Source organism: Tursiops truncatus, chromosome 2 (genome assembly GCF_011762595.2).
Source record: "Tursiops truncatus isolate mTurTru1 chromosome 2, mTurTru1.mat.Y, whole genome shotgun sequence".
NCBI classification, from domain to species: Eukaryota; Metazoa; Chordata; class Mammalia; order Artiodactyla; family Delphinidae; genus Tursiops; species Tursiops truncatus.
This window is the reverse complement of record NC_047035.1, coordinates 122438136-122461108: the sequence shown is the minus strand read 5'-3', so window position 1 is coordinate 122461108 and position 22973 is coordinate 122438136. Positions and strand designations below refer to the sequence as shown.

Here is a 22973-nt window from a genome sequence, read left to right as displayed (position 1 = left end):
CTTTTGAGGACACTGTTCATCACAGTGTAATTGATGTAGTCACTTACTGACACTTGTCTCTGTTGGCAAGGTTTGTTGGTTTTCTGTTTGTAAAGGATTCCATTTAGGTGGTAAATAATGAGTTGTTAAGAGCCGAGGGTGGTGTGGCTCTTTGGAGATCTCTGGCTGTGCTTGTCTTCTGTGTCTTCACCTGATCAGGCAGTGAGGTGGTGCTTTCAGTGCAGGGAGAGTCTGGCTCATGGTCCCTGGCTCCCCATGCCTGGCACAGCGCCTGGCACGTCATATGGCTCAGTTAAGAGATTGTAGATAAATAGAAACTCAGAAAACGCGGTGCATTAATTCATATGGTATTTGGAAAAAATCCTTGAAGACACTCTGATTGCCAAGTATTTTGAGGATGTTGCTGGGTCAGCTTTGCTTTCACATCTCTACACACTGACGTGTGTTTTTAGAGAACTCCCGAAAGTGGTTCCCTCCCGTATTAGGAATTGCCTGCCCATAGCATTCCCCTGGAAAATATTATCAAGGAGATTAACTGTGTCCATGAATAAATGTGACGTTTTTTGGAGGGAGCATAAATACACAGAACACACTGCAGTTACGGTCATGGCCCAACGGCGTGTAATTGCATTGAGTACCTTGTATGGGTGGGTCCCCGCAGCCCAAGCCACACGCAGCTTTGGAATGAGCTGAGCTTCCAGAGGAGGGAGTGGGTGTGGGCAGTGCTTCCAGACGTCCAGACACAGTGGAGGGTGCTGGGTCGGGCCCAGGGTGCAGCCTGTCTGTGGGGGGAGTGGTGGGTGGGTAGGAAGTCTGGCTGCATTTCACTGTGGATTCGTCATGCACCCTAATTACAGTTCTAGCTTCTAGTGATGCGGATGGGCTGTCGGATGCAGGGAGCCTGGCACATGGCAAAGCCATGAAGCTGGAGGAGGGTGGATGCTCCTCTGAGAGCACTGTCAGCTCGGCCAACTGTTTTCTGGTATCTTTTGTGCATCTGAGGAAATGGATTCCTTAGATTTGAAAGTTGACTCCCATAAGCTCTTAGATACTGAAGGTTTCATCAGGTGACAAGCTTCCTAAAGGTAATATTTTAAAAGGGTCTAATAATGAAAACAAAAAGAGGTAATCTTGTAGTGTCATGTTTTCTTGGATGTGGGAAAATTATAGACTTAGAGTTCTGGACCAAGGACCCTCAACCCACAGTGAGAGAAGGGGAGGGGTTCCACAGAACGATGCCCATTAGTAGAACAGAGGTGTGGCATCTGGGGACATATGCTGAGTGAAGTGACAGGGAGGATGGGGCACGGTGCCAGGCGCTGCCTGTGGGCACTGCCTCTCCTGCAGTTAAGCCTCTGATGTGCTTGTGCTGTGGAGGGGGCGGGGCTGTCCTCACTCCCCTTCACTTCATAGATGGATCCTAGCTCCAGATGGTTTTCCCTCCCTGCGTCCCTCACTTGTCACCCCTCCACGTCCACTGACCCAGCTGGCCTCTGCTTCTGCCCCTGCCCCCAGCGCGCACCACATACCCTCTACCCAGCAGTGATGCCTTACAACCTAAAGCAGATCTCACAGGCTTCCGCTCAGAAGCCTCCCTGCCTCCCCTCCCACCCGGAGGAAGACCCAAAGCCCTCTCCTGGCCACAGGGGCTCTTTACCAAGCTGGCTGCTGCCTGTCTCCCTCCCTCCTGTCCTCGCCCCCACCACACATCCCACCACCCACCCCACATTGGCCTCCAGGCTGTGCCCACTTCAGGGCCCTGGGCAGCTGCCCTTTCTGGAACCTTCCCCACGCTCCCTGGCTTGTCCCACACAGTGTCATCCACATCTGGGTTCCAGTGTTGTGTCCTCAGGGAGCCCTTCCCTGCATCCTGCTCTGTTTATTCTGGCACCGCTCACCACAGTCCACTGTTGGTTGTTTTGCAGCACCCCCCCCCCCGCCCCCCATTAGAGTGTGAACTCCACAGGAGCAAGAGCTTGGCTGCACACCTGGCCCCTCGAGGGGAGCACACCTGCCTCCTAAACATGCTCAAGGCATACGTACATAAGGTATATTTTAAAGAACAAATAATGTCACAATGCTCATTAACCATTGCCTCACCTATTTAAGACTTTACTGGGGGCCTCGTTTTTACTAATCTTTAAAATGGAGCTGACACTTCCTCCTCAGCATAACGTTAGGTTAAAAGGATGCAAAGTCCTGGTAGCATTGCTCCTTGGATGCTTTCAGGGGTTGCCCTCCTCCTTGGTGACATCACTACCTGCCATGAAGGTACCTGAACTGACACCTTCCCCTCCTTCCAGACAAGGTGTGGCCAAGCTTTGTAAAAATTCCGTTATAAAAAAAGCACTCTGGGACTTCTCTGGTGGCACAGTGGTTAAGAATCCACCTGCCAATGCAGGGGACATGGGTTCGAGCCCTCGTCCAGGAAGATCCCACGTGCCCTGGAGCAACTAAGCCCGTGAGCCACAACTACTGAGCCTGTGCTCTAGAGCCTGTGAGCCACAACTACTGAGCCAGCATGCCACAACTACTGAAACCCGCACGCCTAGAGCCCGTGCTCCGCAACAAGAGAAGCCACCGCCATGAGAAGCCTGTGCACAGCAATGAAGAGTAGCTCCCGCTTGCCACAACTAGAGAAAGCCTGCATGCAGCAGTGAAGACCCAATGCAGCCAAAATATAAATAATGATTTTTTTTTAAAAAAAGCACTCTTTGGACATACTTGTGTTATTGCAAGAAAAATGGGAAAGAAAGGATTACAACTGTCTTCCTCTCCCCTGCTCCCCGTGTTGGTTCTCACGAGCACAGTGGAATCACAACATCTGCCACTGTTCCTTCTCCCACACATTTCCAGCATGTGTAAGATGCTGGACATGGCTTCATACACAATGAACAGAAGATTGCTAGGTATCGCCAGCCATAGAAATACCTACCTTTTGAGTGAATGTTCCATTTCTATAAATCTATCCTGAGAAAATAATCTTTAATGCAGTCACAGATTAAAGTGTCCAAAGATAGTTTGTACAACAGCAAAAATAGAACACAACTTAAATGCTGCTAAATTAGCATAATGGTTAGATATTATAGTACATTCATTTCTTGGAATATTAATGTATTTATTAAAGTATATTTAAAAATACTTTTATTGATAATTCCATGGGAGTACTTATAATTGAAAAAACCAGTACAAATGATACTTAATATAGCATGTTAAATTCCCCTCTGTTTTAGGCCTCTTTTAGCCACATTCTGTAAGCTTTGGTGTGTTGTGTTTTTGTTTGCATTAATCTCAAAGTATTTTCTTTTTAAAAATTGTTTATTTATTTATTTAATGGCTGCGTTGGGTCTTCGTTGCTGCATGTGGGCTTTCTCTACTTGTGGCAAGGAGGGGCTATTCTTTGTTGCGGTGCATGGGCTTCTCATTGCAGTGGCTTCTCTTGTTGCAGAGCATGGGCTCTAGGTGTGCAGACTTCAGTAGTTGTGGCTCACAGGCTCTAGAGTGCAGGCTTAGTAGTTGTGGCTCACGAGCTTAGCTGCTCCACGGCATGCGGGATCTTCCCGGACCAGGGATCTAACCTGTGTCCCCTGCATTGGCAGGCAGATTCTTAACCACTGCGCCACCAGGGAAGCCCTCAAAGTATTTTCTAATATCCTTTGTGATTTTCCTCTTTGATCCATTGATTATTCAAGAGTCTGTTGTCTAATGTCCACATATGTATGTGTTTTCATGATTAAAAACTCTCACCAAAGTGGATATAGAGGGAGCAGATCTCAATATAATTAAAGCTATTTCTGACAAACCCACAGCTAGCATAATACTCAACAATGAAAAGCTGGAAGCCTTCCTGCTAAAATCTGTAACAATGATGCCCACTCTCACTACTTCTGTTCAGCATAGTATTGGAAGTTCTAGCCACAGTAATCAGCCAAGAAAAAGAAATAAAATGTATCCAAATTGGAAGAGTCATTACATGCAAATGACCTGATACTATATACAGAAAACCCTAAAGACTCCACACAAAAACTGTTAGACTGATAAACAAATTCAGCAAGGTAGCAGGATACAAGATTAACAAACAGAAATCTGTTGTATTTCTTTACACTAATGAAATATCAGAAAGAGGAAGAAAAAAAATCCCTTTTAAAATTATGTCAAACAAAAAATATCTGTGAATAAATCTCATCAAGGAGGTGGAAGACTTATATGCTGAGAACTATAAGATATTGATAAAGGAAAATGAAGATGGTTCAAAGAAATGGAAAGATAGCCCATGCTCTTGGGTTGGAAGAATTAATATTGTTAAAATGGCCATACTAACCAAAGCAATCTGCAGATTTAACGCAATCCCTATCAAATTACCCATGACATTTTTCGCAGAACTAGAACAAATAATCCTAAAATTCACATGAAACCACAAAAGACCCAGAATCGCCAAAGCAGTCCCGAGGAAAAAACAAAGCTGGAGGCTTAACCCTCCCAGACTTCAGACAATACTACACTACAAAGCTATGGTAATCAAAACAACATGGTATTGGCACAAAAACAGACATATGGATCAAGGGAACAGAATAGAGAGCCCAGAAATAAACCTACACACCTATGGTCAATTAATCTTCCACAAAGGAGGCAATAATACACAACGGAGAAAAGAACATCAGTCTCTTCATGTAAATCAGTGGAATTAGAACACTCCCTCACTTCTTACACAAAAATAAACTCAAAATGGCTTAAAGACTTAAATATAAGACATGGCACCATAAAACTCCTAGAAGAGAATATAGACCAAACATTTTCTGACATACCAATGTTGTCTTAGGTCTGTCTCCCAAAGCAAAAGAAATAAAAGCAAAAATAAACAAATGGGACGTAGTCAAACTTATAAGCTTTTGCACAGCAAAGGAAGCCATAAACAAAACAAAAAGACAACCGACTGAATGGGAGAAAATATTTTCAAACAATGCGACCAACTGACATGAGCTTAATTTACAAGATATACAAACAACTCATACAACACAATATCAAATAAACAAACAACCCAATCAAAGAATGAGCAGAAGGCCTGAATACACATTTCTCCAAAGAAGACATACAAATGGCCAATGGGCACATGAAAAGTTGCTCAACATCACTAATTATTAGGGAAATGCAACTCAGAACTACAATGCAGTATCACCTCACACCAGTCAGAACGGCCATCATCAAAAAGTCTATAAATAATAAATATTGGAGAGAATGTGGAAAAAAGGGAACCCCCTCCTACATTGTTGGTGGGAATGTAAATTGGTACAGCCAATTTGGAGAACAGTATGGAGGTTCCTTAAAAGAATAAAAATAGATTTACCATATGATTCAGCAATCCCACTCCTGGGCCTATATCCAGAGAAAACTCTAATTTTAAAAGATACATACACCCCCATGTTTGTAGCAGCACTGTTTACAATAACCAAGATATAGAAACAACCTAAATGTCCATTGACAGATGAATGGATAAAGCAGATGTGGTATATACAATGGAATATTACTCAGCCATAACAAGAATGACATATGCCACCTGCAGCAACATGAATGGACCTAGAGATTATCATACTAGGCAAGTCAGAGAAAGACAAATATCATATGATATCACTTATATGTGGAATCTAAAATATAATACAAATGAACAGAAACAGACAAAAATACAAAACAGAAACAGATTCACAGACATAGAAAATAAATTTATGGTTACCAAAGGGGAAAGGAGGGGGAAGGATAAATTAGGAGTTTGGGATTAACACATACATACTACTATATATAAAATAGATAAACAACAAGGGCCTACTGTATAGCATAGGGAACTATATTCAATATCTTATAATGACTATAATGGAAAAGAATCTGAAAAAGAATATATGTACATATAAAACTGAATCACTTTTGCTGTATAACTGAAACTAACCCAACATTGTAAATCAATGATACTTCAGTTGAAAAAAGATGAGTGTATTGTTTAATGTCTACATGTGTTTGTGTTCTCCAAGTTTGCATCTGTTATTGATTTCTAAGTTCATTCCATTGTGGTTAGAAAACATAGTTGGTATGATATCCATCCTTTAAACATATAGAGTCTTGTTGTATGACCTGTTCTATGGTCAGTGCTGCAGAGCATCCCATGTGCACTTGGGAAGATGTGTATTCTGTTGTTGGGTGGCATGTTCTGTAGTTGTTTCTTAGGTCTAGTTCATTTATACTATTGTCAAGTCTTCTATTTCTTTACTGATTTTCTGCTAGTTCTATTCATTATTGAAAGTAAGTTATTGGAGTCTCCAACTCTTACTGTTTAATTGTCTGTTTCATCCTTCAGGTCTGTCAGTTTTTCTTCATAAGTTTTGGACCCTGTTGTTAGGTGCATTTATGTTTATAATTATACGACTTCCTGACAGATTAACCCTTTTATCATTATAAAATATCCTTTATCTTTAGTACCAGCTTTTGTTCTAAGTCTATTTTGTCTAATATTAATATAGCTAACCTAACTCCATTTTGAGTACCATTTGTGTGTTACATATTATCTGTGGCTGCTTTGTGCTCCCGTGGCAGAGTTAAGTTAATAGGAAAGAGATCTTATGGCCTGCAAAGCCTAACAAATTTAGTCAGGCCCCCTGAAGAAAAAGTTTGCCAACCTCTGGAATATAATAAAGTAGCTATATTAAATGAATTATTTTTGATAAAGAATTGAAGTTGGAATTGGGAAAGATGTTAGCTTAAAGTTTGCTTATTACCACATGGTTATTTTCAAAGCTCTATTGTCAAGAATAAATTCATCGGAATGTTTGGATTGTGAGCTATGTTATGCCGTGGCAATTTTTTTTTGCTTACCTTATAGAAATTAAGGATAAGTGATAGTTGAATTAATTCAAGCAATGTTTTTTGTGCTCTGAATAAATTTGTGTAGTAACTTCCTTGGAAAAATCTTGTACTTGGAACAGTTGGTCTAGTCACTTTAGTTTAAGCATTTGAAATACAATATTATGAATTTCTGAGTTTAAGAAGGAAGAATGCCTGTGTAAAGGCACTGACCCCACAGGAGGACACCTGGTGGAATTCCTCAAGCTTTCAGGTGACTTTGCCTTTCTGGCCTCTATTCAATGGGTACAATATAACTCTTCTGACAATGCTGTGTGATAATGAGGTTATGTGTGTGAAAATTCCTCATAAACTGTAAGAGTAAACAGTTGTCTGTTACTATTATTATTACTAATATTGTTACTAGTATATAATAGAGATGCAGAAGAGTTTTTTTTTCTGTTGCTAATGCATACCATTAAAGCTAGGTTTTTTAAAAAACTGTTAAGCTCTCCATTCATTTAAAAATATTATAGGCTTTTCCAAACTCAAACCTCAACTTCTTCACTCTTTCTTAAAAAAATTATTTATTTATTTATTTAATTTATTTTTAATTATTTATTTTTGGCTGTGTTGGGTTTTTTTTTTTTTTTTTTTTTTTTTTTTTACAGTACGCAGGCCTCTCAGTGTTGTGGTCTCTCCTGTTGCAGAGCACAGGCTCCAGATGCGCAGACCCAGCAGCCATGGCTCATGGGCCTATACACTCCGCGGCATGTGGGATCTTCCCAGACCGGGGCACGAACCCATGTCCCCTGCATCGGCAGGTGGACTCTCAACCACTGCGCCACCAGGGAAGCCCTGCATTGGGTCTTTGTTGCTGCGTGTGGTCTTTCTCTAGTTGCGGCGAGCGGGGGCTCCTCTTCATTGCAGTGCGCGGGCTTCTAATTGTGGTGGCTTCTCTTGTTGTAGAGCATGGGCTCTAGGTGCGTGGGCTTCAGTAGTTGTGGCACGGGACTCATTAGTTGTGGCCTGCAGGCTCTAGAGTGCAGGCTCAGTAGTTGTGGCGCACGGGCTTAGTTGCTCCATGGCATGTGAGATCTTCCCGGACCAGGGCTCGAACCTGTGTCCCTTGCATTGGCAGGCAGATTCTTAACCACTGCACCACAAGGGAAATCCCTATTTTATTTATTTATTTTTGGCTGTGTTGGGTCTTCGTTGCTGCGTGTGGCCTTTCTCTAGTTGTGGCGAGCAGGGGCTACTCTTTGTTGCTGTGCGTGGGCTTCAGTAGTTGTGGTCCGTGGGCTTCAGTAGTTGTGATGTACAGGTTGAGTTGCTCCGCAGCATGTGGGATCTTCCCGGACCAGGGCCCGAACCCGTGTCCCCTGCATTGGCAGGCCGATTCTTAACCACTGCGACACCAGTGAAGCCCCTCTTTCACTCTTGAGGTTTGTAAACTTTAAAGTCTACTAGAATATGTAAAAAGTGAGTTTCTTTAAATATTTGGTTAACTTCTGAAAGTTTGCACATTGTAGAGGCATCAAGATTTCTTATTTAGGTTAAATGGTTCATAACTTAATGAAGGTGGATTTGCAACTTTAGATAGAAAATCTAGTGTAAGAAAGACCTTGTGTAGGAATCTAGATTTGTTTTTATGTTAGGTTGGAATTAGCAATTCAGTTTACCCGAACAGTTTAACTGTTTACCTGGTAAACAGTTTAACTGTTTACCACAGTTAAACATTCAAACATTGATTCAGCTATGAATTGGCAATACACTGCTTTGTATAGGTATAAAAGGTGACGGGAAATAGTTATATGTAAGATATATGTAAGATATACATATATCTTATATGTAAGATAATTTTCCCTATTGACATTATTTTCTAAGCTGTAGGTTCTGAGAGAGAGAGAACAAGTCTTAATATGCTTATGGAGTTAGACAGACCTGTGTTTTGGCTCCAGCTGTGCTTAGATGCTAGTTATGTGAATTTGGGCATGATGCTTGAAGCCTGTATTTCTCTGTAAAATGGGAGTATTACCTAACTCCTAGCCTTGTTGTGAGATGCATAAAGGCACATTGGGTCCTTGTGATGTTCCTGGTCAGCAGGGGTAGGAGGACAAAGCGTGGGTCAGATGATAAAGTCCAAAAGTTACACAGCCAGGCTAAATTTGCATGTAATACTGAAACAAACATAGATTATGACATAGCATTAATTTTATCATTAATCATTAGTATTTTTAGAAGCTTAGCACCACACAATATATGTTATTTACAAATATGTACATACTTAAATAAATAGCAAATGAATATATAAATACATAATAATACATATTTAATGCATATATACATAAATATTATGTTTCTAAAATGTATACATGTTTACTATAGATCATTTGGAACATGTAGTAATTCAGAAAGAAGTAAATACCAATCATGTGCAACCTTTCCTGTCACTCATAGACTTTTACCGTCCTCATTTACTTATAGTTTTGTATTCCGTGTTTGTTGCCTTGTTATTATGTTTTATGTATCATGAAATATTCTGCAAAAATATGATTTTTAAAGACTACAAAGCTTCTGCTCTAATTATTGTTACCGTTTACTTCATTGTTCATGAATTTTTTAACGGGTTATGCATTCCTATACGATTCTTGTGCAATCTTGTTGTTTTTGCTGGACGTATTCCTACAGGGCTCCTGAAATCTGAAAGAAAAAGCCTTTCCAATATAGATGCCCCAATTGTCAGTGTCAAAAATAAGCTGGGTGCCAGTTTCAGAGGTCCCCCACCTCACTGACATTGGCCCCCAGCTTATTTTTGGTCTTTGCCTAAAGGCAGACAAAAATGGCATCTTCTTATTTTCAATTTGTGTCTCTTTGATGGTAAGGTTGAACATTATTTCCTTAGTGTTACTAGCTATATGTTTCCTTTTGAATCACCTGTTTTTCCCCAGTTTAAAAAAAATAATTGTTTACTTTTCATTAAATTTATAAGATATATAGACATATACCATCATGTATATTAATTTTTATCTAGCATATATGTTGCAGGTATTTTTCCCACTGAATCATTACTTTCAGTTTTGTTGAGTGTTTTTGACACATAAAAGTTGAAAACTCATATAGTCATATCAATCAATCTTTAGTTTTTTATATGTTTTAACTTATAAAGTTCTTCCAAACCCTGAAATATCAAATAGTCACTTATATTCATTTTTGTTTTCCTTATGATTTTGTTTTAATTTCTCTCAAACATTTTACAGTGTATTTTGTGAGGGTAGAAAGTATGTTTTTCCCTTCATATAATAAATTTTCCAAGAAGAATTTGTTGCATTTTTTTTCCTCACCAATTTAAAATCCTACTTTCATTGTATTCATTTTTTTCGTTTTTTTACTCCAGACCACCAGTCTTACCCTGCATATTCCTTTGCACATTTATAAACATTTTAACATGTGGTGGTGAAAAATCACTCCACTGTTTTCTTAGGTATTTTCACCCATTTATTTTTCCATGTAAATATTAGAAATATTTTCAAGCCAATATAAATGGGTTGAAAAAATGTCACCAAAAATGTCCCTGTGGAGTTTTGGTTGGGCTTACTCTGATAGAAGGAGAATCAACATCAATATGGTGTAGCGTGTTTCCATTTAGGGCCATGGTTGTCCTCGTATTAGCCAGGTTTTCCTTTTAAGCTGTTCAGAAAGCACTGCCATTTCCTTCATAAAGATTATGCACAGTAATTTTTAAATTTATTTCTTTACATTTGTAATTTTTGTGCTATTGTGAATGGTCTGCCTTCCTTGGACAAGCTCCCTCCCCCAGATTTTTGAGCTAGTGATTACAGATGTAGAAGTATGCTGTTCAACTGCATGTGGCTCTTTCATTGAAGTTTTTTTTTTTTTTTTTTTTTTTTTTTTAAAATTGAAAAAAGACGGTCTCTTCAGCAAGTGGTGTTGGGAAAGTTGGACAGCCACATGTAAATCAATGAAGTTAGAACACACCCTCTCATCATACACAAAAATAAACTCAAAATGGCTTAAACACTTAAATATAAAATATGATACTATAAAACTCCTAGAAGAGAACATAGGCAAAACATTCTGTGACATAAATCGTACCAATGTTTTCTAAGGTCTCCCAAAACAATAGAAATAAGAGCAAAAATAAACAAATGGTACCTAATCAAACTTACAAGCTTTTGTACAACAAAGGAAACCATAAGCAAAATTAAAAGGACAACCTACAGACTGGGAGAGAATACAAATGACATGACCAACAAGGGCTTAATTTCCAAAACGTACAAACAGCTTATATAACTCCATAACCAAAAAACAAACAACCCAATCAAAAAATGGGCAGAAACCCTAAAAAGACATTTCTCCAAAGAAGACATACAGATAGCCAACAGTCACAAGAAAAGGTGCTCAACATCACTAAATATTAGAGAAATGCAAATCAAAACTATGATGAAGTACCACCTCACACCGGTCAGAATGGCCATCATTAAAAAGTCTACAAATAAATGCTGGAGAGAATGTGGAGAAAAGGGAACCCTCCTACACTGTTGGTGGGAATGTAAGTTGGTGCAGCCACTATGGAAAACAATATAAAGGTTCCTCAAAAAACTAAAAATTGAACTATTATATGATCTAGCAATTCCACTCCTGGGCATATATCCAGGCAAAACTACAATTCAAAAAGATACATGCACCCCTATGCTCATAGCAGCACTATTCACAACAGCCAAGTCATGGAAACAACTGAAATGTCCATGGACAGATGAATGGATAAAAAAGATGTGGTACATATATACAATGGAATATTACTCAGCCACAAAAAAGAATGAAATAATGCCATTTGCAGCAACATGGATGGACTTAGAGATTATCATACTAAGAGAAATAAATCAGAAAGAGAAAGACAAATACCATATATCACTCATATGTAGAATCTAAAATATGACACAAATGAGCCTATCTAAGAAACAGAAACAATGCGGGTGGGGTGGGGAGGGCAATGGATTGGGATTTTGGGGTTAGCAGATGCAAACCATTATATATAGAATGGATAAACAACAAGGTCCTACTGCATAGCACAGGGAACTGCATTCAATATCTTGTGATAAACCATAAAGGAAAAGAATTTTTAAAAGAAGGTATATATATGTATAACTGAATCACTTGTTGTACAGCAGAAATTAATACAACATTGTAAATCAACTTTACTTCAATTAAAAAGAAAAAGAAACCTCAAAGTAGTCTTTCAGCAGTCTATGTTATATATATATATTAAAAAAAAAAAGAGTCAAAATGTTTGCTTAGTCTATTTATTTTTGGTGGGGGAAGGAGAAGAGGAGGAGATTAAAAAGAAGTTTGGTTTCTGCTTCAAAGCGCTTTCCCAAGGAATGGTGATTCATTCGTTACACATCATCATGGATGCACACTGTTCTCCTGGCTTTCATGATGGTCTGAATTCAAGGTAATATGTGTAATGTGTGTTTTTCTGAAATCCAGTGTATTCATTTGGATTTGTGTGGAGTGTTCCTTGCATTCCCATTCTCATATGAAAGATATTGGCACTTTGGCTTCAAGAACAAATAAAAAATAACATAAATACAACTTTTGTTTGATTTGGGCCTGGGCTAATTACTTAAGGAACTATTTAGCAATAATGATCTCAGATATTTAAATGCCTTATGAAGCTGCAATTAATTAAGGGACTGCTGATCCTAAGAACTATGCAACCAAAAGGGAATGAGGGAAAAATTCCAAATCTGGATGCCAAGTTCAAAGCCAAATATCAATAACCTCCTTCTTACACTTTTGCAATATCTATAAAGTAGAGGGAAAGGATAATAAAAATTACATGAGTAATGATAAATAAAAAGTGCATACAGAACTGGGAAAATATTTTTCGTTAAATTTGTCACTTATCCCAGTTCAATAAGATGTTTGTAAGGAAAATAAAAACTTAAGGCAAAAACTAGTTACACTGCTGCTGTTCAGAACTTCTTGAGAGCACAAAAATGAATACCAATCTACTTCCCTGGTTTAAACTTGTCTTAAGACATGTTATTTTGTAACTCTAACATCTATATTATGCCTTGAAAATTCAAGCAAAAAGTAAAATCATACGGAAAGCCAGAAACTTCAATACATCTAGACAGACGTTTGCTTGTAGTTTTTGGTATCCAAAACCTTTTTTCCACACATAGAGCAGATGCCCTTTTTGTAGGCACAGCCCTGGCAGTAATGAGAACCTGGCTGGTGCACAGAACTTTTACAAATTCTGCAAGTGGAGAACTTATTCTTTCCATATGGATCAAATCTTGCTTTTTTTGAGGTCAAAGCTTTATTTTCATTCAGCTTTCTTCCACCACTTTCTGTGGTATTCCTTGCACCATCTTTCCATGTATCTGGAGTGATAACAGTACCAAGTTTCTTTTCACATTTTTCGCACACCATCCTTCCGCGACGATTCCCTCACCCGCAGGACGAGCGGCAGCTAGAAGAAGTTAACAATACCTCATTGAAGTTTTTGATTATGATCATATCATGATAGTTCTATCATACTTATATTCATCTATATGTGAATATGTTTATATTTACCACTATATTTACCACTTACATTTACCACTATAGTATGATCTATTCCTTTAGTGTCTTTTGTTTAAAAATATTTGTTTAATATTAATTTACTGTCTTAAAAATTATTTATTAATAAAAAATTATTAATAAATATATTAATGTTTGTCCTATATTTTCCCACATTAAAATTTCATTTGGTTTCAGTTTGCTTTAAATGTATCCCATAATGAACAAACACTTTTATTTTTATATATTGTTTGCATAAAAATAAATTAGCAATGTAAAATTATCCCTAAGGTTCATTTTAATGGAACCTAAGATCAAATAAATAATGGTATAGGTTAATTATGCTTTTTTAGGTGGCTTTTTGTGTTTGTAAATTAATCTTCCAATTGTTTCAAGCAAATTCAATGAAAAATCAGTTTACTAGAATATTAAAACTAATTTATAGTGAAAAACAAAAATGAATACATTAGATATTCCATCTAAAGGAATGTACAAGTAGAACTTTATCATCATCGTAGCATTCTACATTTAATTATGAAAAATAACCTTTCAAATTCTTTAGCACCCTTCTTCTAAAGAGCCGTATTTGGTCTTGTTCCCATTTTAGAGATAAGAACTCTGACCCTGGGAAGGTCAAATAATGTGCACCCGCCTGGATTTCCATCTATGAAGAGATGAACTGATAGTTGAACCATGGAGGTGACCAGTGTCCTCCCGGCTATGATCTGGGTGGACTAGAGAGTTTGGAGAAAAGAAAGAGCTGGTAGTGTGTGTGCATTTGGGCAGTTGTTGTTCTTATGAAGTAAATGATTTTATACATCATTTTTAGACACTTTTGTAAGATTAAGTATGTTATGTGAACTTTCATTTCCCAAAATGAATAGTATTTTCATAGTCTTCATGCAATCAAAGTTGGAAATTGATCTATTAAACTGATCTATTTAAATAAGGGTTTACCTTCTAGTGGGTTATGGACTGCATTGTTTGTTAAAAGAGGGAGGGAGAGGGCTTCCCTGGTGGCGCAGTGGTTGAGAGTCCGCCCGCCGATGCAGGGGACACGGGTTCGTGTCCCGGTCCGGGAAGATCCCACATGCCGCGGAGCTGCTAGGCCGGGGAGCCATGGACGCTGAGCCTGTGCGTCCGGAGCCTGTGCTCTGCAACGGGAGCGGCCACAACAGTGAGAGGCCCGTGTACCGCAATTAAAAAAAAAAAAAAAAAAGAGAGAGGGAGAATTGCATTATAAATAGATTACATAGACTAGTAGATTGTAAAATTCGAGCAGAATGTTTTTCCTACAGATGATCAAATTCTAGGGTGGGACCCACACCTTTTGTAGCCCAGAGTAAGCTATAACAGAAATTCTCACACCCATTCTTTTTTTTTTTTTGCGGTACGCGGGCCTCTCACTGTTGTGGCTTCTCCCGTTGCGGAGCGCAGGCTCAGCGGCCATGGCTCACGGGCCCAGCCGTTCCGCAGCATGTGGAATCTTCCCAGACCAGGGCACGAACCCTTGTCCCCTGCATCAGTAGACGGACTCTCAACCACTGCACCACAAGGGAAGCCCTCACACCCATTCTTATAGTAGGCTTTTCTACTCTTAATGAGAATAATACTCTAAATGTGGAGAGCTTAGATCTTTTCACTTTGCAGATAGGTCACACCTCAAAAATTCATACAGATAAGACAAAAAAATCAGTTTTTCTCACTTAAAATTTTTTCGTAATGTCATATTATCTCAGAACTGTGTAGCATAGTATTTGACGTAGCAGGTTAGGGAGAGAAGTAACCAAATCTGTGGCATGGTTGACAGTTACCTTTTAAAGAGATATTAAAAGCATAGCAATATTTTTGAAAATATCAAACCAATGTATACTCTAAAAAAACATATTTTTTAAGAAAATTCTGTAATTCATTTATTTTTACTGTGCCCATCATTAACAGAAATCTGGAATTTTGCCTTACATAAAACCAATTATATTCTTTAGGCACAGAAAGGAAAAATTTTGAGTTCATTTGGTTTTTCATATTTTCCCACTTTTGATTTAAAAGCAAAACCAGAAAAGCAACATAAGATCAGTCATTTTATTCATCATAAGTTTTATTGCCCTGCAAGTTCTGTTCACTAACTTCAAACATTTTAAATTATAAATGTTAACTATTATTGATAATAAAGGAACAGGTATATCTCACTTTTAGAAATATTTTAAGTCTTCCATCATAAGATCCCCTATGATGGAAATTTCTGGTTTAAAAAAGATTTACGTAGTTTTCCTTCTTATCTTAAAATTCCTTCCATAAGACACAATTGTCAGAGTAACCCTCAGATTATCAGCCTAGAATTGGAAAGGCAAAATTTCCTTTCATTTGCAAGAGTTGGAACTGAACTGACCCATCAATTTAAAACACAAGGTAATAATAGCCTGTGTAAAGCAAAATGTATCATCCTAAGAGGGGAAGCTAGTTCCTTGGTAAAGTTAACATTTCCTCAAAAATGGCTAATAAATAAAACCAGTCTTTTGTTTTTAACATTTCCAACGTAATATCATTTTCTTGGAAAAAGCCACGTTTCACATGTGTGGAATCTAATCATTACAATAAGCTTAATAAAGGATGTTTGCAGAATTTATTCCTGAGTTTGGTTTTAGCCCGTGTCCTGTAATAACCAGGAGAGGTGACCTGGTGTGTCGGGTGAGAGTTGGAAGAGGTGAGCTCTAAGCTTCTTTGCTGTCTGCAATGTTAAGACCATCTGCTAATAGATAACAAAGTTGGTGCATTTAAGTTTTCATCTTCTTCCTGCCTGGCCACTCCTGGGAGTGAGAGGAGCTGTTGGGAGGGGCTGAGGGGAGCGTCTGGGAGAAGGGTGTGTCCCCCCGAGGTGTCAGGCTGTGCAGGCACCAAGGCCCCATGATGGACGATACTATGCTGCAGAGGCCAGCCTGGCCCCAAGACGTGCCCCTTGTTCCTGTGCAGTTGCAGTGCTGACTGAGTTTCACAACAAAGAAGACATCAAGATTTTTATAAATGTCTTTTTATAAGTCTCTTTTTCTGAACTCTGAAGGCAGAGGTTATTGTGGACCACTGGTTTGAGACCTTGACACTCCCATGGAACAGGCCCGCCATTGACTCTGTAGATACTATTTAACAAGTGTCCAAAGTAGAACCTTGAGATGGTTGCAGAGCCACAATCCTTCCTTTATGCAACGAGAAATCAATGCTGTTATGAAATGAGAAAACAGGCCTAAATGTGCAAGTAGCCGATCTGTGGCTGCAGTTTCTGGTTCTCCTGTCACCTCCCCTGGGTCCCCTCCCTAGAATGCCACACAGATTTCTCCTGGTTTAGAATATGAGGTTACGTTAATCATTTTGAGTATTGATAATCTCAACTGATCAATAACCTCAACTAATTGGGTTAAGTGAATAGCTATTTGTGTCAATTTTTGTTTTTGTTTTGATGGAGCACAGCTGCTTGTGTTTTATGGAATTTAACTTCTGAGTGCTCAGTGGTTTGATGTCAACTTGGTAGAGGGTGAGGGGGTGGAGAGAGTTCAATTTAATCAAATTGATTTTAGCAAACAGCAAAACATTTAACTGTAATATCTTTTTTTCTTGAAAGGATGTTCTAGCTTCTTGAGAGAACCTTCTTACATACATATTCTTCACAAGCCAAATGGATATTTTGTGTTTGGGAGGTATACACCTTACACAAATAGTGCAGATATTTGTGCATTTTCCTATTAATTTTTGAACATTGGTCCCAGACTCTGACAAACTTCACAATACCAGGTTAATATGGCTGGCTCTGCCTTTATCTTCTGTCTGTCCCCAAAAATGGAAATGCAAAAGAATTTCCTCTTTTTTGTACACAAAATAAGTTCCCAAACCAGAAATAGTTTTAAGGGAAATCCAAAGTGGCCTAATTGAAATTTAAGAAGGCTTATTCATTTATATTTCGAAGTAACAGACTCCCTTCTGCCCAGCTTGAAGATGTGGAAACCTCAGGGATCACAAGGAAACATGTATTTTCCAGAGCAACTTAAAAAAATCGCAGGAAAATGAGGCCCGGGTTGGCATGGGTGGTCCTGAGGAAAAGGGCAAGTGAGGATTTGGACTGCAGACCCAAAGGCGTTGATCTGCAGACGTCATTACTGACACCAGGTGATGGGCATCGTTTCTGGTGCCTGTCATCACTTCTGTGCAAGCAGATTTCCACCTGCTGTGACGTTCCTTCTGCCCGAAGGGTTTCCATTTCCTTTCCCAGAGTACAGGTCTACCCGGGATGAATTCTTTCCATTTTTCTAGGTCTGAAGAAGTCTTTATTTCTTCTTTGTTTTCAAAATATGTTTTCACTGGGTGTAGAATTATAGGTGGACAGTTTTTTCTTTCAATACTTTGAAGGTGTTGCTTCACTGTCTTTTTTGCTTTGGTGTTTCCAAATGACAAGTTTATCATTCTTGTCTTTGCTTCTCTGTACGTAATGTATTTTTTCTCTATTTTTATGATTCTCTGTCATTGATTTTTAAGCAGTTTGAATATGATTTGCCTGGGGTGTCGTTTTCTTCTTGTTCTTGTACTTGGGATTTATTGAGTGTTTTGAATCTGTGATTTATAGTTTTCATCAAATTTGGAAAATTTTTGGTCATTATTTCTTCATCCATTTTTCTCTGCTCCTCCACCCACCCCCCGACTCTATTTCAGATGTATTAGCCTACTAGAAGTTGTCCCAGAGCTTACGGATGTTCTTTTTATACCCTCCCATCTTTTTTTTAAATCTATTTTTCATATTGGATAGTTTCTATTTCTGTGTCTTCAAGTTCATTAATTTTTTTCTTTTAAGATGTCTAGTCTGCCGTTAATCTCATCCAGTGGGTTTTTCATCTCAGACTTTGTAGTTTTCAACTCTAGAAGTTTGATTTGGGTCTTTATTTTTTAAATCTCTTCCATATGTCTACTTAACAATTTCATCTTTCCTCTAGTTTCTTGAACACACAGATTATAGTTGTCACAACTATGTTAGTGCCCTACTCATTCTGTCATCTGTTTCATTTCTGCATCTGTTTGTATTGCTTGATTTTTATTTTCTTGATTACCTTTCTTCTTCTTTGCATGCCTGTGGTTTTTTATCACCAGGCCAAGTGTTATGAATTTTACTTTATAAGCTGTTGGACACTTCTGTACACTTTGAACTAAGAAATTTACTACTCTAGCTGGTGACAGCAAACACTATTCCTGGACCACTGGGAAATTCAGAGATCTTTCCTTTGCTTTTTTTCAGGTGGGTCTTTCCCTGGCCTTGGGTTGTTTGCTCAGGGGCCCCTTGGTTGGTCTCCAGAGCAGCTGGCCTCTTTGGGCAGCTCTCCCTTTTTGGCACCCTGCCCCGCAAACTGCAGCGGCCTTGGTCTCCCTGGACCCTCAGCTCTCTCCCCCACCGGCTTGGGGAGACTGAGGGCTCTGCCTGGTTCCCCATCCTGTCTGCAGCCTGAGACCCTTCAGACAATAAAGCAGGGCAAGTGTGGGGCTCACCTCAATTGCTCCACTCTCACAGCTTCCTGCTGTCCAGTGTCTGAAAACCATTTTTTAAAAAATTTATTTACTTATTTATTTTTGGCTGCATTGGGTCTTTGTTGCTGTGCATAGGCTTTCTCTAGTTGCGGTGAGCGGGGGCTACTCTTCGTTGCAGTGGCGGGCTCCTCATTGTTGTGGCTTCTCTTGTTGCGAAGCACGGGCTCTAGGCACGTGGACTTAAGTAGTTGTGGCGCACGGGCTTAGTTGCTCCGTGGCATGTGGGATCTTCCCAGACCAGGGCTTGAACCCGTGTCTCCTGCATTGGCAGATGGATTCTTAACCACTGCACCACCAGGGAAGTCCTGAAAACCATTTTTTAAAATGTATTTTGTCCCAGCTTCTTACTTGTTTCAAAGTGGAGAGTAAATCCTGTATATTCCACTTGGTCAGAAGTGGAAGTTGGCGATCAGTTTTGAAAATGGAATTATACTTTGTCTTTTTTAAAACTCCAACTCAGAGATTAATAGTGTATTTTGCTGCCCTTCCACAGCCAGGTCTCAGAGTAGCGTATTCCCCTGTGTTCAAAGAAAAATAAAGACAGCCTAGTACCCAAAAAATAGCTTGTTTTAATTTAAAGTGGAACAGAATGAGTATTTTTTCCTCACTGTTTAAGTGTGATTGATCGTAGATAAATTAAAGGACTTTGATATCATCAGCAAAACATTCTTGCCAGCCCAGGGACAAATACAAGTGTTCTTGGAAAAGGTTTGTGGGTGTGCTTAGGGCGTCCTTGTTATTTTCCCTCGCTTTGAATGAAAAAAGAAACTTATTTATTTTTATAGTAATGTTTCCTCAAAGTGATTGTGTAGCAGTGGTAGAACATAACACTCTACATTACAAAGCAGAAACAAATCGAGCTTTGTACTCAGCACAGGGCATGATATCCAAAGTACAGAAGTGTTCTTTAACACGGTAAGAATCTGAGTGAGGTTCCTGTTTCCTGACTTATTTTTAAAGTGTGATTGACACTGTGCTTTTTATCAGAGGATAGTCAGAAACTAAGGAAACTGTTTAAAAGACAAACAAACAAAAAAACAACTAACTCCTAGGCGTCAGTTTCTTAGCGGGCCAGGCAGGCACTACAGCTGTCATCTTTGCTCCTGTAAATGTTCGCTATGTCTCCTGATAAATTGTTTCCACTTCAGAGGAGCTGGGTGTGGAGAAACATGAACCAGGCACTGAGCAAGCATCACCATCGCTCCAGGTCCTGCATGATGCCGTGCACTCTGCCGGCTGGCATCTTCCAGCCCGTGCCTCAGTTTCCCCGGCCTCACAGAGTGGAGAGCAGTGGGGCTGCGCCTGGGGAGACACAGTGACTGGCGGAGTGAGCTGTGGTACAGCTGGATTAGGTGTGATGTCGGTCCCCGTGTGTCCGATGACCGTGTACACTGTCCCTGTGTCCCTGACACTTGTGATGTTTCTGGGTCCCTGAAGCTTTTCCTCCCCACGATCTCACCAGGGCTTTTTAATTTTTTTCTTGTAAATTTTTTTTCTTGTAAACGACCAGGCCCTGCCCTGATCGTTTTGTCTTTCTCCTCTCTCTTCCCTCTCTGTCTTCATCTCCTGTTTCTCTTAGTTTTTTCCTCTCCTTTCTTTTCCCAGCTCTGCTGTATGTCTTGGTGGGATGCTTCCCTCTCTCTGTGGCCAGGAACTGGCCAGTCAGCAAAGTTTGCCTCTGGCCTTCTTCCTCTTAATCACCCAGCTCTGTATCTGTAGAGAGCCTGCAAGAGCCCGAGTGATCCATGTCTGCCTGGGACATCCCGGCAGCTCCCTTCTGGGCTCCTGCAGTGTCCCTGATGCTGGCCTTCCCCGCCTCCTGTGTTCCACCCACACTGACCCCTCTGGGACCTATGCTCACTGGACCCCATTGTCTGGTGGCTTAAGGCTGTTAATGGGTTGTAATTAGTGAAGTGAAAAGAAATTTCTGCTAAGGTGGTGTCATGTCACCTGTGACCCCTGCTGGATGACACATGTCCTCCACCTCATTTAAACACACACTGTTGTCATGGCTAGGAGACTTGTTCTGACTCCAGATCAGGGCAGTTAGTTCTCTGCTTCTGTCAGGCTGTATAGTTAAAGGGAAGGCTGTGCTACACTTGGCTTCTAGGCATAATTATGGTGTGTCTTTGCATACCTCACCTCCCTGGCTTTGCAGATGAATTTCTGGCCACCCAGTGGTCACCCCCTGGATCCCAGTAGTGGTACTTTCTGTGGAAGCCTTTTCCATCAGACCTGGGAGACCTCGTCTCGTAAGTCCTGGCCAGGACTGTTTGCTCTGTTTTCAGACTGTGGTACAAACATTGCTTGTTGTAGGCAGGTAGGAGGTAAAGCCCTATGGACATAGAATCATAGTTTCATCGTATATATTTAAGTTGCAAAACAGTCTGTGTGCCCAGAGCTCTGTGGGCATTGTTACACTTTGAAAACAAACAAGTATAGATGTGTATTCCCCAGAACATCTTCAGATTTAAAGGAACCCTAAAATATGCAGGTGAGAGGATTGGCTTGCTCTTGAACTACCTACCAGCAGCTTTGAATTCTAAGCAGTGCAGACACATCAGGCTCAAATCGTCCATTTGGTAATTCATCCACGCCTTCATCCCTGCACCCCGTCTCCTGGCAACCCCGCTGCTGTACTGTCAGGTAACCGCAGACAGGAAAGTTAAGGAAACTTGAACCAGGCCCTTGGGCTTTCGGCAGCAGGTCTTATTAGAAGGTTTGCAGGAGATGAGGAGTTCGGGGATAGTTTTCCTGCTTTGGCCTCCTCATTTCTCAGCCCCCACTCTGTAACACTTACATGGATCACAGGGAGTTCGCATTAAGTGATGGGGAAACTGCCATCAAGCCTTCATCTCTAGTTGAAGACCCTGACTTTGAAAACTAGATTCTACAATGCACATTGTCATTTTTGGAAAAAAAATTCTTGTAATTAATTTCTTATGTCAGGTGGTTTACCATACATGTCCTAGATCTACCTGAAGTGCATATAGTCTGCAGCGTGGGTGACCCCAAGGCAGACCACTTCTGTATCGGCCGCCAGATGGGATATACCACCCAGTTCTGCGACGGCAGAACTGAGAATACAGGCCTTGGGAAAGAGGGCAAAGTATCTTCCATCCCCTTCTTGTTTCTACTTCAGGATTTTTAGCAACAAGTCCTCATGCTTAAATTACCGTGTGCTGTGCTCGCTTCAGCAGCACATATACTAAAATTGGAACGATACAGAGAAGATTAGCATGGCCACTGTGCTAGGATGACACGCAAATTCGTGAAGCGTTCCATACTTTTTGTATAACTGATTCACTTTGTTATAAAGCAGAAACTAACACACCATTGTAAAGCAATTATACTCCAATAAAGATGTTAAAAAAAAAATTACTGTGTGCTGCTAGACCAAAGATGAACGGTGGTCATGGAAACATCTTCCCGCCTCTCGCCGTATCCAGGGTGATGAGCACTGTTCTCAGGCACATGGTGCATCTATGTAACTATGAGTGAGTTTGAGGTTTTCCCAAGAAGGAAAGGAAAATGAGCACAAATAAAAATTTCTGAAAGCAAAAATTTAATTACATGTTACCTTGAAGATAGACTTTACCAAAAAAAAAAAAAAAACAGCCATCTTTATATAAATGTGCCCTTTGTTAGCTCACAGCAAATTTGTGGTGAAGTGGATGGAGTTCTTAAGGTTGGTTGCTCATTTGATTTTTCTCGTCTTTAGTTTTAAAAGAAACACCATAATTTTGAGAAAGTCAAAGTGAAATGTGTGTCCTCCATCACTCTGCCATCAGTAATTGTCCCTGGTGCCCTTAGTTCATGGCTCGCCACTCCCACCCTGCTCCCACTAGACTCTTTGTGGGAGGTATGGGCCTTACAGGCTCCCTCCTGTATCCCATCTCTTGAGGATTCCTCCACTGTGACATGTGGCCCCCACCATCCCACACTCAGCTGGGTTCTTTTGGGGGGGTGGTCCCACCTCCCTGCCTCCCACCCTCCCA

General features: G+C 40.0%; 2 protein-coding genes and 1 non-coding gene across 3 annotated transcripts in view; 2 read left to right on the top strand and 1 right to left on the bottom strand.

Annotated features, from left to right (window-relative positions):
- The window catches only part of ATP10A (ATPase phospholipid transporting 10A (putative)), a 177729-nt gene that overhangs the window by 30990 nt on the left and 123766 nt on the right, over positions 1–22973 (top strand).
- LOC117311132 (cysteine-rich PDZ-binding protein) lies at positions 12134–13341 on the bottom strand. The gene is made up of 2 exons (XM_033852056.1): positions 12958–13341; positions 12134–12407 (listed from the first exon to the last, which is right to left on the bottom strand). Exon 1 carries the CDS (start codon positions 13285–13287, stop codon positions 12982–12984), a length of 306 nt encoding a protein of 101 aa, XP_033707947.1. The 5' UTR covers positions 13288–13341; the 3' UTR covers positions 12134–12407; positions 12958–12981.
- LOC117311521 (U6 spliceosomal RNA) lies at positions 22160–22266 on the top strand. Its single transcript, XR_004525716.1, has one exon. It is a non-coding gene; the product is annotated as a U6 spliceosomal RNA (small nuclear RNA).

Coding starts and splice junctions, on each gene's coding strand:
- LOC117311132 (XM_033852056.1), bottom strand. CDS start 13,287: ATGGTGTGCGAAAAATGTGAAAAGAAACTTGGTACTGTTATCACTCCA.